The 14,287-nt window shown below is 45.2% G+C and overlaps 1 protein-coding gene across 1 annotated transcript; it reads right to left on the bottom strand.

Moving 5' to 3' along the window:
• Window positions 1-3,886: 3,886 nt before the first annotated feature.
• LOC123154067 (uncharacterized) lies at window positions 3,887-6,513 on the bottom strand. Its single transcript, XM_044572869.1, has 3 exons — window positions 5,288-6,513; window positions 5,003-5,188; window positions 3,887-4,884 (listed from the first exon to the last, which is right to left on the bottom strand). Exons 1-3 carry the CDS (start codon window positions 6,449-6,451, stop codon window positions 3,964-3,966), a joined length of 2,271 nt encoding a protein of 756 aa, XP_044428804.1. The 5' UTR covers window positions 6,452-6,513; the 3' UTR covers window positions 3,887-3,963.
• Window positions 6,514-14,287: the final 7,774 nt, after the last annotated feature.

Raw genomic sequence — 14,287 nt, 5'->3', positions numbered from 1 at the left:
GAATATTTGTTTGCTTGCCAGGAACATTTTTATACACATTTAACATTTTATAAATACATGATACTCAATTTTTTCGTACACATTGATTGTTTTGTACATATTTGTCATATACATGAAAACAATATTTATATACACATTTAGTCTTTTTCAAATGCTTGATTAACATTTTTCAAGTGATTAATTAACATGTTTGTAAATACATGATTAACTGTTTCCATACACATTGTATATTTTTTGCATTCATTTTACATATACATGAGAATTTTTTTCCATTCACATTTTTTTTACAAATGGTTGGTTAGCATGTTTCCAAATGTTTTTGGTACTATATATATTTAAAATATTTTGAATTTTAAAAAAATAAAAATAAAGCAAGTAATAATAATAATAATAATAATAAGCAGGAACATAATAGAGAGAAAAAACGAGGCAGTGGCCTGTGGCCACCCTCACTAGGCCGGGCCCTTTAAGGAGCCTATTGCCGTGAGCGCAACTTAAGTGTCACTATAAGCGAGACATGGCGCACCCTACGTGAAGGGGCTAGCCAACTTTAGCCACGAGCTCTTTGTTTATATTTTCCTCTTCATTGTTTTCTTCGGTTTTTTCACTGAAAAAAAAACTATTGTTCTCTAGAAAATAATTTTTTATAACTAGTAAAAATACAAAATTTTATTTCAAAAAAGTTTTTGGTATATGTTTTATAAAAGTACTGTGTATATTTAAAAACTTCACCATTTATTCAGAAAATGTTTGGTGTGAATTAAAAAATGTTTATTATATATGAAACAAATGTTTAATTGAAATAAATAAATATTCATCATGTATATAAAATGTTCAGTGTGTGTTTAAAAAAATGTTCACTGAATACTAAATAAGTTATTCTATTTGAAAAAAATCACCATATGCTAAAACATGTTTAGTGTGCATTTGAAAATTTTCGCCGTATAGTGCAAACCTTCAAAATTAGAAAAATGTGCAAAAATTGAAAACCGGAAATAACCGTCAACCCAAGATCTGCAAAAGTAAAAAAAATGGAAAAAAAATAAATAAAGTAAAAAACCCGTAACAGAAGCAGCTAGTTAAGCGGGCCGGTCCATCTAGCGGTTTCTTCAGCGAAGCATCCTCGTATAATGTACACGGGCGTCATATAGTATTGGCCGTTTAATAGGTAGTGGGGTTGATCGAACGCCGCTTTGGATCCCTACTAACTTATTTTCTTGTAGAATTATTGGATTATTGCATAACAAGGAGAGAGAGGAATGTATGAATAATGTTTGGATAAATTATCCACATGTTAATTAATCCTAACATTATATTTATGGTTACTTTAGATTTGTGGTTACTTATGAATAACACATAATAACTTACATTTCTTTGCCTCAATATATTTCTGAATTCACTATCATTCAATTGTAAAAATGGTAGGCCCGACAACCCACGCCACCATCGACTAATAAACAAGCAAAACCAAAACAATTGATCCAGTCATTGAATTAATCTACCCAACGTTGATCAAACACCCCATTAGTCTTATCAGGGGAGGATCTAACTAACTTAGGGGCTGTTTGGTTCATGCCCATGTGCACCCTGCCAAATCATAGGTGTCGTGGGCGTGCCAGAAACTTGGCGAGCGTTTCAGCCACCCTCGCCCAGCCAACGAATAGGCGTAAAACTACAGGGGAAAAGTGGAGGTGTGCTGGCGTGCCAATTTTTTGGATCTCATCCAAACAGCACGCAAAGCCTCGGTCAATGCCCATGTTTTGGCAGGGCTGGCGACGGCGCCGAACCAAACAGCCCCTTAAAGTCTGCTCCAATCAAAGTAGGGCTAAACCAACAGTTCATCACATTTATGTAGTTCCGTGATAAAATCTACTACCTCCGTTTCAGTTTAGAAGTCCTACGCGTATACCTAGGTTGTCAATTTTATCACCTTAGTATAAACTATATAACACAAAAATTATACGGTTTGAAAATAGAGCATCTGAAGTTTATATTGGTATATTTTTTGTAATATATGACTTGTATTAAGTTGATCAAATTAACGACCTAGGGGCACGCGCACGTCCAGTAAACTGAGAGAGGTAGTAGTTTATGTAGGAGACATAAATAGGAACGAACCTCCACATGTGCTTGTCAGCTTTGCCATCTCTTAGATTTATTGGATTATTGCATCTCATACGTAGGAGACATAAATAGGAACGAACCTCCACATGTGCTTGTCAGCTTTGCCATCTCTTAGATTTATTGGATTATTGCATCTTAACAAGCAGACTGCATATCAAGAAATAAAACATAAATCAAACTTTATGGCTGCTTTCTAACCCTGTGTTACCTTTCAGTAACCTTAGTTGTCAAAACTAATGTTGCTTGGCACAATTTTCCTTTATGGGCTGCTTTCTAACCCTGTGTTACCTTTAGTAACCTTAGCTCTTGGCCATTAGTCTTATTCTCTCTGCACCCAGGAACCCGACTTCATGGTGAGGACGGCAAAAAAATATATGCTGGAGGAACTGGAGAGCATGCTGGAGATCGTTGACCCGCCGCCACCGGGGAAGCAGAGGTCGCAACTTTTTTTCTAAACGGAGGTAAAAGATTTGCCTCATCGATTAATTTGCAAGTTTGATCCCCCGAAGGACGGAGCGATCCAGAATGAGAAAGCTGCAGGTGTGAACAATGTCAGAGTCATCAACGGCAAGGGCAACCAGTAGAGACCATGCACCTAGTTTAGTGTCCGGTACCATGGCCGATCGACGGATCGATGGACCTTCTAGTGTCGCTTTGTCTCTGAGCAGTCCGGTTCATCTTAGATTTCCAGTACCTTTGAGATTTGGGAAGGATTGAACTTGTTGTGCACCGTTATTCGGGATGTCATAGCATGTATAATTCGTATCTTTTGCTTTGGACTTGTTGTAATGTATGATGTTGTTGAACTAGTTGTTCCATGAAAGTTCAGTCCAGTGATGGGTGTGCCTAGCTAGCTCGCTCTCTCTCTCTCTCTCTCTCTCTCACACACACACACACACTCGCTGTCGACAGAGATAGAAGAAGGAGCACACTAGACACAAGATTTTCCGACGACGAACGCCTCGCCGCACAAACGGGCGCCTCACCGCATGAACGACATTTTTTTTGTTCGAGCTCAAACTCGGTTTGGCACCACACCAGCACCCACGAGCAGTATCAGATAATCACTTAGGACTAGCTACACACGCACATGATTCGAGCTCAAACTCGGTTTGGCACCACACCAGCACCCACGAGCAGTATCAGATAATCCCCACGAGCAGTATCAGATAATCACTTAGGACTAGCTACACACGCACATGATTCGAGCTCAAACTCGGTTTGGCACCACACCAGCACCCACGAGCAGCATCAGATAATCACTTAGGACTAGCTACACACGCACATGATTCGAGCTCAAACTCGGTTTGGCACCACACCAGCACCCACGAGCAGTATCAGATAATCACTTAGGACTAGCTACACACGCACATGATTCGAGCTCAAACTCGGTTTGGCACCACACCAGCACCCACGAGCAGTATCAGATAATCACTTAGGACTAGCTACACACGCACATGATTCGAGCTCAAACTCGGTTTGGCACCACACCAGCACCCACGAGCAGTATCAGATAATCACTTAGGACTAGCTACACACGCACATGATTCGGCACTTGCACGACCTCTACGCAACGGCCATACGACTCGGCCAAAACGGCACACACGTAGCTACCTTATCCATGCAACCATGGGCATGCACCATTACTCTAACTAACGTGCTAATCAACTGACTCAAAACAAATTCAAGTCATGATTGTCCTAACAACTTTGCCATCTTTTAGTTTTTTTGGATTATTGCATCTCAACAAGGAGACTTCATATGAAGAAAAGATATGAAACACACTTTATTCAACTGCGCAATTAAGCGGAATTATAAAATGGAAAAAGTCGAGGAAAGCTAGCAGCATCTCTTTGGGATGGTGAGGTGGCCGGCCATGTGCCAGCCCTCTCCTCCGTCAGGGTACATGTAAGGGCACGCCGGCCTGAATGGGGTGCTGCCCTTGACGGCGAGCATGTTCCACTGCTCGTTGGGGTCGTCGGTGGCGAACTTGGTCCATGTCGGAGTGGAGTACTCGTAGCGGCTGTGCGTGATGCGGTGGAACTCCTGGATGTCCTTGTTCTTGGTGATGTCATCAGTGTCGCGGAGGTCGACTGAAAGGATGTCGCCGTAGGGCCTAACGGAGTGCAGGAAGACGGGCATCGAGATGGGCTCGTTGGAGACGGCGGCGAGGTCGGAGGCGAAGACAATGCTCCTCATGTCGGGGCTGAAAATGGGGTGGTTCACGTGTCCTGCGAGGGTAGCCGAGCTTTGCACCACGCGCACCACCACCGTGGGGTTGCTGACCTTCACCAGGTACACGGCAAAGTAGCCCGCGTCAAGGAAGGCCATCTCCGGCGCGCTGGCTGGCATCTCGCGGGTAGAGGAGAAGACGACCCAGTCCCCCTTGGGCGACCAGCTGCAGTGGGTGTCGGTCCACGGCCCGTTGGTGAGCCGCGTCACTGTGCCCTGGCCGAACTCCCCCTCCTCCGCATCCTCCATGATGTAGAGGTTCTTGTGGAACTTCTCCTTGCCGCCGTCCCTCGTGGACCGGAACACGAACTTGTCCCCCTGCGCGTTGCTCGACGGGAAGGCGTTGTTGAAGTTCCCGGCGGTGAGGCGCTGCACCTTCCGGCCGGCGGACGGCCCGGACACGTTGGAGATGGCGTAGATCTCCAGTGGCTTGGCGGCAGAGAAGGACGGCCCCACGCAGACGTACAATGTGTCCTTGTCCGGGTTCTGGTTCCACGCCGTGGAGAAGACGGCGTTGGAGCCCCGCTTCTGCAAGTTTTTGGTTGAGCAGTGAGAATGGTTGTTGATTCTTTCTACTTCTCGAGGGACAATGATGAATGGATAGTATAGAAAAAAAATATAAAAGCGTTTAGATCACTACTAGTACCTCGTAGACAACACGCAGGCCTTGGGTGTCGGCGAGCCACACGGCCTTGAACTCGTTGTCGACGAAGGCGAGCTTGGCGCCATCCTTGGAAATGGTTGGGAACACACCCGACACCCTGAACAGCCCCACATCTGTGTGAGGGGAGTGTATCTTGTCGAAGCTCTTGGTAGGCGCAGAAAGATTATTCTACATCCATGTCATGCGATGTCCATCGGTAAGTAATCTTGATGAGTCATCCATGTCGTGCAACTGAGCTGAGAATTAGCACGAGAAGCAAAGACATACCCCAATGACGAGATCGTCGGTTCTGACCCGATGGTAGCCGATGCGGCTGCCGCCGTCGGCCACGAAAGGGTTGTAGTGGTCGCCCTTGGGCCTGATTTTCTGGCTGATCTGCACGGCCGGCCGGTCCGGCGACGCGACGTCGAAGATCTCGATGTGGCGGTACTGCGCCTCCTCTCGCGGCGTGGTCATGGCGGCCTGCCTAGACTTCTGGCGGATGGCGGCCACGGCCACCCTGGTCTCGCTGATGGCCGCGGGAGTCATGGCGTCGATGGCCTCGGGCGTCACCCGCACGGTCTCCTTGGTGGCGATGTCGTAGCGGAACACGGCCCAGTTCGTCGGGGACTCCCCAGTCCCGCGGTGGAAGAAGATGACGTTGTCGCTGCCCCACGTCGGCCAGCCGCCGTCCCGGATGAGGATCCTGCGGCGCAGGCCGCCCTGCGCCGTCTTGTCCACGTTCATGACGGCGATGTCGGTGTTGAGGCGCTCGATCTCGCCGGTCCACTTGTTTCCGCGGAAGTTGGCCACCGCCACCATCTTGCCCGACGGCGACACGGCGGGGCTCACGTCGTACTGGCCTGGCGGGGTGAGGCGCTCCGTCTTGCCGTCGGCGAGGTTGGTCCGGTACACCACGGTCCACGGCGTGCGGCGCCTCGTCACCGGCTCCTTGGTGGAGACGTACACGAGCGAGTGGCCGACGGTGCGAGCGCCCACCTTGAAGCCGCCGGCGATGCAGCCGCTGTCCTCCATCCGCGAGCCGCCGAAGGTGTCGGCGCCGTAGACGTCGCCCAGGCTCAGCACCTTTACCGCACCACCTTCGCCTTTGGGACGCACAAGGGCCACGTGCAGCGTCTCGAGCCCCTTGTCCCTCTCGGAGACGAAGACGAGGCCGGCGACGCGGCCCTTCTCGGCGTCGTCCGGCGTGGCGCCGCACTCGGCGGCGAGCGCGGGGTTTTTCTTGCCCAGGAACGTGAGCAGCTCCTTGAGCGCCGGCGCCGGGATGGCCCGGCCGTTCTGGTTGTAGGAGACGCCGTCGGTGAGGTGCAGCTCGTCCTTCCGCGAGGAGGGCGGCGGGTCGGCCGGGCAGGAGTAGATGTCCAGTGGCACCGGCGGGCGGTAGGTCCCGAAGAAGGCGATGCTGCCACGGCCGCTGTCGTCGCTCCCCATGGCCGGCCGGCGCGCGGTCGATCCAGCAAGAATGAAACGAGTTTGTGTTGGTTTGCTCACACCGGAAGATGTTTGATTTATAATGACACGCAAGCAGGACTTCAATAGTTTAAATTATAAAAAAACTTATAGCCGCTGATAATAATTTCTAACCGGTTATTTTATACTAATCAATGACTAATGTACGGTGTGGATTTTCGAAACCTGAGTCTAGGCGCACCTGATTAAGCAAAAAGAATTGAAAAAATTAGTAAAAGAAAGTGAAACTTGTTTGGAACAAGCATTATCTAGTGTATTACTCATCCAAAAAGTTTCGGGACAAAATGACTTCTACGACAGTGTTGGCAAAAAAGTGCCGCACCGCACATTAGAGCCAGTTCTTTTCCAGCTTCTACGAGCATATTGTCAAAATAAGCCACAAGCCGAAAGGAACTCGTTTTGAAGTATAGGGCTTAACTTATTTCTGCAGCTCTCTCCTTCACGATGAAAAAACAGTTTTCCAGCTTCACGATGAGATATAATTTGGTCTCATTCACTTTTTATAGCCATTAGATGTGATGCTATAAGATGCGTGTGTGCTGACGTGGGTTGTATCTACTTTTGTTTTCAAAATGAATGAGACCAAATTATATCTCATCTAGATGAGTTCTAGGTACTCCCATGAAAAAAGCTAGGGGAGGGGTGCGTCCCACAGAAGCTCACTTAAAGTCGAAGGGGTATACCCCATTGCCCCTGGTTCTCGCACTTAATTATAGCGATTTGCCACCGAGGCTAACCCAACCGAGCGAGACCCCTCGCGTTTTTCCTCGCCATGAGATTTAGGATTCCTCTCCCCATTTAAGCCATCGCCGTCGTTCCCCATCAGCCGCCACCGGCGCTAGCTCCTCTACTCCACCCGCTGCTAACTGCCAGCTCCTCTGCTCGATCCACCTCCGCCGCTAGCCCTCCCCTACAGCACACCGCCAAGCACGAGGCCACTACACACCCGGACTTGAGGCCGAGCAGGCAGCAGCTCGTCCAATCCGGTCGCTGCCTCCCATCAACAGTTTGTTCGGCCACAGCCTCCCGGTCCGCAGTTTGTCCGGCCGCTAACTCCCGGTCCGCAGTTCGTCCGGCCGCTCCCTCCTGTACCTCTGCCGCCCAGATCAACTATTAGCTATTTTTTTCTTGACATATCTCCAGGAAGTGCAATGCTTATGTGCACCTAGTTTTTGCTCATGTTCAAGTTTTTTACTTGCTGTAAAAAAGGATGAATGTTGCTAGTGAAAGCATTCAATTTGTATTCAAGCATTGGCATTTTGATTGTTGTTCGGTTTGGTCCTGCTAGCATATTTGCAAGTGGAAGAGAATATGAATGAAGTTGTCCAAGTTGCTGTTGTGATATACAAGAACTTCAGTTAAAGGTCATACAATTACATTTTAGGGGCATTGTAGACTTTTCACCACAGAATTTGGAACATAAGCTCGGACAAAAGAACTGTATGGCTTAATTTCATGGGCTTATTTCCACTGCAACTTATCAAGTGCTTATTTACACCACAGGTTATGTATAAGCCACAGCTCAAAAGAACTGGTCCTTAGTCATTGTGTAGTGTATTACTCATATGTAAAGTTTCGGGAACAAATGGCTTCTGTGTATTGTTGGCAAAACAAACAATTGCAAGTATAAACTATGTGAACACTAAACATAATATAGTGCCAGTTCTGTTTTTATTCATTCAGAATACCGCGAAAGTCATTTTGTCGCGAAACTTTACATGTTAGTAAAACACTAGACAATGCTTATTCCGAACAAGTTTCTATCTTTTTATCATTTATCATTTTTATTTCAATTTGGGTGCATCTAGTCTCAGGTTCCGCTGTATATTTTCAATGACTAATGCCACATTATTAATCCGCTGATGAGTAAACTAATAAATCCCTTGAGTGCGTACATATATAGCAAATGGTTGGTGTTGATTATGGTTTGCATTTGGTCATAATTGAAGCCACAAAGTTTAAGACTTTTTTATTTTATTTGCAACCATTTTTACTGTTCATTGTGGATCAATGCACCCGGTTTTCGAAAAACCACACTATTGCAAACAGTAATATCTCTTGTGCTATCTTAAAACTATAATAATAAGTAGATGTGGTAATGACTGTTGATAACCCACAAGTATAGGGGATCGCAACAGTTTTCGAGGGTAGAGTATTCAACCCAAATTTATTGATTCGACACAAGGGGAGCCAAAGAATATTCTCAAATATTCTAGAAAAAAATCATATTTAAATTTCAGGGCATTTGAAGAACTTTTATTTTCGAGGTATTTTTATATTGCATGGATAATCAGATAACAGACAGAAAAATATTTATTTTTATTTATTTAATATAAATAACAGAAAGTAAAAGTGGGGTACAGAAGGTTGTGCCTGTTGGGGAACGTAGTAATTTCAAAAATTTACCTACGCACACGTGAGATCATGATGATGCATAGCAACGAGAGGGGGGAGTGTGATCTACGTACCCTCGTAGACCAACAGCGGAAGCGTTATGACAACGCGGTTGTTGTAGTCGTACGTCTTCACAGCCCGACCGATCAAGCACCGAAACTACGGCACCTCCGAGTTTTAGCACACGTTCAACTCGATGACGATCCCCGTACTTCGATCCAGCAAAGTGTCGGGGAAGAGTTCCGTCAGCACGACGGCGTGGTGACGATCTTGATGTTCTACCGTCGCAGGGCTTTGCCTAAGCACCGCTACAACATTATCGAGGAGTATGGTGGAAGGGGGCACCGCACACGGCTAAGAAAACGATCACGAGGATCAACTTGTGTGTCTATGGGTGCCCCCTGCCCACGTATATAAAGGAGCAAGGGGAGGACGCCGGCCGGCCCTAGGGCGCGCCAAGGAGGAGGAGTCCTCCTCCTAGTAGGAGTAGGACTCCCCTCTTTCCTACTCCTACTAGGAGGGGGAAAGGAAGGGGGGAGGGAGAAGGAAAGGGCCCCCCCTCTCCTAGTCCAATTCGGACCAGAGGGGGAGGGGGCGCGCGGCCCACCCTGGCCGCCCCTCTCTCTCCACTAGGGCCCATAAGGCCCATTACTTCTCTCGGGGGGGGGGGGGGGGGGTTCCGGTAACCCTCCGGCACTCCGGTTTTCTCCGAAATCACCCGGAACACTTCCGGTGTCCGAATATAGCCGTCCAATATATCAATCTTTATGTCTCAACCATTTCGAGACTCCTCGTCATGTCCGTGATCACATCCGGGACTCCGAACTAACTTCGGTACATCAAAACTCATAAACTCATAATATAACTGTCATCGAAACCTTAAGCGTGCGGACCCTACGGGTTCGAGAACAATCTAGACATGATCGAGACACGTCTCCAGTCAATAACCAATAGCGGAACCTGGATGCTCATATTGGCTCCCACATATTCTACGAAGATCTTTATCGGTCAGACCGCATAACAACATACGTTGTTCCCTTTGTCATCGGTATGTTACTTGCCCGAGATTCGATCATCGGTATCTCAATACCTAGTTCAATCTCGTTACCGGCAAGTCTCTTTACTCGTTTCGTAATACATCATCTCGCAACTAACTCATTAGTTGCAATGCTTGCAAGGCTTATGTGATGTGCATTACCGAGAGGGCCCAGAGATACCTCTCCGACAATTAGAGTGACAAATCCTAATCTCGAAATACGCCAACCCAACATTTACCTTTGGAGACACCTGTAGAGCTCCTTTATAATCACCCAGTTACGTTGTGACGTTTGGTAGCACACAAAGTGTTCCTCCGGCAAACGGGAGTTGCATAATCTCATAGTCATAGGAACATGTATAAGTCATGAAGAAAGCAATAGCAACATACTAAACGATCGGATGCTAAGCTAATGGAATGGGTCATGTCAATCACATCATTCTCCTAATAATGTGATCCCATTAATCAAATGACAACACATGTCTATGGTTAGGAAACGTAACCATCTTTGATTAACGAGCTAGTCAAGTAGAGGCATACTAGTGACGTTTAGTTTGTCTATGTATTCACACAAGTATTATGTTTCTGGATAATACAATTCTAGCATGAATAATAAACATTTATCATGATATAAGGAAATAAAATAATAACATTATTATTGCCTCTAGGGTATATTTCCTTCAGTCTCCCACTTGCACTAGAGTCAATAATCTAGATTACACAGTAATGATTCTAACACCCATGGAGCTTTGGTGTTGATCATGTTTTGCTCGTGGAAGAGTCTTAGTCAATGGGTCTGCAACATTCAGATCCGTATGTATCTTGCAAATCTCTATGTCTCCCACCTGGACTAGATCCCGGATGGAATTGAAGCGTCTCTTGATGTGCTTGGTTCTCTTGTGAAATCTGGATTCCTTTGCCAAGGCAATTGCACCAGTATTGCCACAAAAGATTTTCATTGGACCCGATGCACTAGGTATGACACCTAGATCGGATATGAACTCCTTCATCCAGACTCCTTCGTTTGCTGCTTCCGAAGCAGCTATGTACTCCGCTTCACATGTAGATTCCGCCACAATGCTTTGTTTAGAACTGCACCAACTGACAGCTCCACCGTTTAATGTAAACACGTATCCGGTTTGCGATTTAGAATCGTCCGGATTAGTGTCAAAGCTTGCATCAACGTAACCATTTACGATGAGCTCTTTATCACCTCCATATATGAGAAACATATCCTTAGTCCTTTTCAGGTATTTCAGGATGTTCTTGACCACTGTCCAGTGATCCACTCCTGGATTACTTTGGTACCTCCCTGCTAGACTTATAGCAAGACACACATCAGGTCTGGTACACAGCATTGCATACATGATAGAGCCTATGGCTGAAGTATAGGGAACATCTTTCATTTTCTCTCTATCTTCTGCATTGGTCGGGCATTGAGTCTTACTCAATTTCACACCTTGTAACACAGGCAAGAATCCTTTCTTTGCTTGATCCATTTTGAACTTCTTCAAAACTTTGTCAAGGTATGTGCTTTGTGAAAGTCCTATTAAGCGTCTTGATCTATCTCCATAGATCTTAATGCCCAATATGTAAGCAGCTTCACCGAGGTCTTTAATTGAAAAACTCTTATTCAAGTATCCCTTTATGCTATCCAGAAATTCTATATCATTTTCGATTAGTAATATGTCATCTACATATAATATCAGAAATGCTACAGAGCTCCCACTCACTTTCTTGTAAATACAGGCTTCTCCAAAAGTCTGTACAAAACCAAATGCTTTGATCACACTATCAAAGCGTTTATTCCAACTCCGAGAGGCTTGCACCAGTCCATAAATGGATCGCTGGAGCTTGCACACCTTGTTAGCTCCCTTTGGATCGACAAAACCTTCCGGCTGCATCATATACAACTCTTTTTCCAGAAATCCATTCAGGAATGCAATTTTGACATCCATCTGCCAAATTTCATAATCATAAAATGCGGCAATTGCCAACATGATTCGGACAGACTTAAGCATCGCTACGGGTGAGAAGGTCTCATCGTAGTCAATCCCTTGAACTTGTCGAAAACCTTTTGCGACAAGTCGAGCTTTGTAGACAGTAACATTACCGTCAGCGTCAGTCTTCTTCTTGAAGATCCATTTATTCTCAATTGCTTGCCGATCTTTGGGAAAGTCAACCAAAGTCCACACTTTGTTCTCATACATGGATCCCATCTCAGATTTCATGGCTTCAAGACATTTTGCGGAATCTGGGCTCACCATCGCTTCTCCATAGTTCGTAGGTTCATCATGATCTAGTAGCATGACTTCCAGAATAGGATTACCGTACCACTCTTGTGCGGATCTTACTCTGGTTGATCTACGAGGTTCAGTAGTATCTTGTTCTGAAGTTTCATGATCATCATCATTAGCTTCCTCACTAATTGGTGTAGGTGTCACAGAAACCGGTTTCTGTGATGTACTACTTTCCAATAAGGGAGCAGGTACAATTAGCTCATCAAGTTCTACTTTCCTCCCACTCATTTCTTTCGAGAGAAACTCCTTCTCTAGAAGGTTTCCGAATTTAGCAACAAAAGTCTTGCCTTCGGATCTGTGATAGAAGGTGTATCCAATAGTTTCCTTTGGATATCCTATGAAGACACATTTCTCCGATTTGGGTTCGAGCTTATCAGGTTGAAGCTTTTTCACATAAGCATCGCAGCCCCAAACTTTCAGAAACGACAACTTTGGTTTCTTGCCAAACCACAATTCATAAGGTGTCGTCTCAACGGATTTTGATGGTGCCCTATTTAACGTGAATGCGGCCGTCTCTAGAGCATAACCCCAAAACGATAGCGGTAAATCAGTAAGAGACATCATAGATCGCACCATATCAAGTAAAGTACGATTACAACGTTCGGACACACCATTACGCTGTGGTGTTTCGGGTGGCGTGAGTTGCGAAACTATTCCGCATTGTTTCAAATGTACACCAAACTCGTAACTCAAATATTCTCCTCCACGATCAGATCGTAGGAATTTTATTTTCTTGTTACGATGATTTTCAACTTCACTCTAAAATTCTTTGAACTTTTCAAATGTTTCAGACTTATGTTTCATTAAGTAGATATACCCATATCTGCTTAAGTCATCTGTGAAGGTGAGAAAATAACGATATCCGCCACGAGCCTCAACATTCATTGGACCACATACATCTGTATGTATGATTTCCAACAAATCTGTTGCTCTCTCCATAGTACCGGAGAACGGTGTTTTTGTCATCTTACCTATAAGGCACGGTTCGCAAGTACCAAGTGATTCATAATCAAGTGGTTCCAAAAGTCCATTAGTATGGAGTTTCTTCATGCGCTTTATACTGATATGACCTAAACGGCAGTGCCCCAAATAAGTTGCACTATCATTATCAAATCTGCATCTTTTGGCTTCAACATTATGAATATGTGTGTCACTACTATCAAGATTTAATAAGAATAGACCATTCTTCATGGGTGCATGACCATAAAAGATTTTACTCATATAAATAGAACAACCATTATTCTCTGATTTAAATGAATAACCGTCTCGCATCAAACAAGATCCAGATATAATGTTCATGCTCAACGTTGGCACCAAATAACAATTATTTAGGTCTAATACTAATCCCAAAGGTAGATGTAGAGGTAGCGTGCCGACCGCGATCACATCGACTTTGGAACCATTTCCCACGCGCATCGTCACCTCGTCCTTAGCCAATCTTCGCTTAATCCGTAGTCCCTGTTTCGAGTTGCAAATGTTAGCTACAGAACCAGTATCAAATACCCAGGTGCTACTGTGAGCATTAGTAAGGTACACATCAATAAAATGTATATCGCATATACCTTTGTTCACCTTGCCATCCTTCTTATCCGCCAAATACTTGGGACAGTTCCGCTTCCAGTGACCAGTCTGCTTGCAGTAGAAGCACTCAGTTTCAGGCTTAGGTCCAGATTTGGGTTTCTTCTCTTGAGCAGCAACTTGCTTGCTGTTCTTTTTTAAGTTCCCCTTCTTCTTCCCTTTGCCCTTTTTCTTGAAACCAGTGGTCTTGTTGACCATCAACACTTGATGCTCCTTCTTGATTTCTACCTCCGCAGCTTTCAGCATTGCGAAGAGCTCGGAAATAGTCTTATTCATCCCTTGCATATTATAGTTCATCATGAAGCTCTTGTAGCTAGGTGACAGTGATTGGAGAATTCTGTCAATGACACAATCATCTGGAATATTAATTCCCAATTGAATCAAGTGATTATTATACCCAGACATTTTGAGTATATGCTCACTGACAGAACTATTCTCCTCCATCTTGCAGCTATAGAACTTATTGGAGACTTCAGATCTCTCAATCTG

Source organism: Triticum aestivum, chromosome 7A (genome assembly GCF_018294505.1).
Source record: "Triticum aestivum cultivar Chinese Spring chromosome 7A, IWGSC CS RefSeq v2.1, whole genome shotgun sequence".
Lineage (NCBI taxonomy): Eukaryota > Viridiplantae > Streptophyta > Magnoliopsida > Poales > Poaceae > Triticum > Triticum aestivum.
The sequence above is the reverse complement of the archived record's forward strand: the minus strand, read 5'-3'. Positions and strand labels throughout refer to the sequence as shown.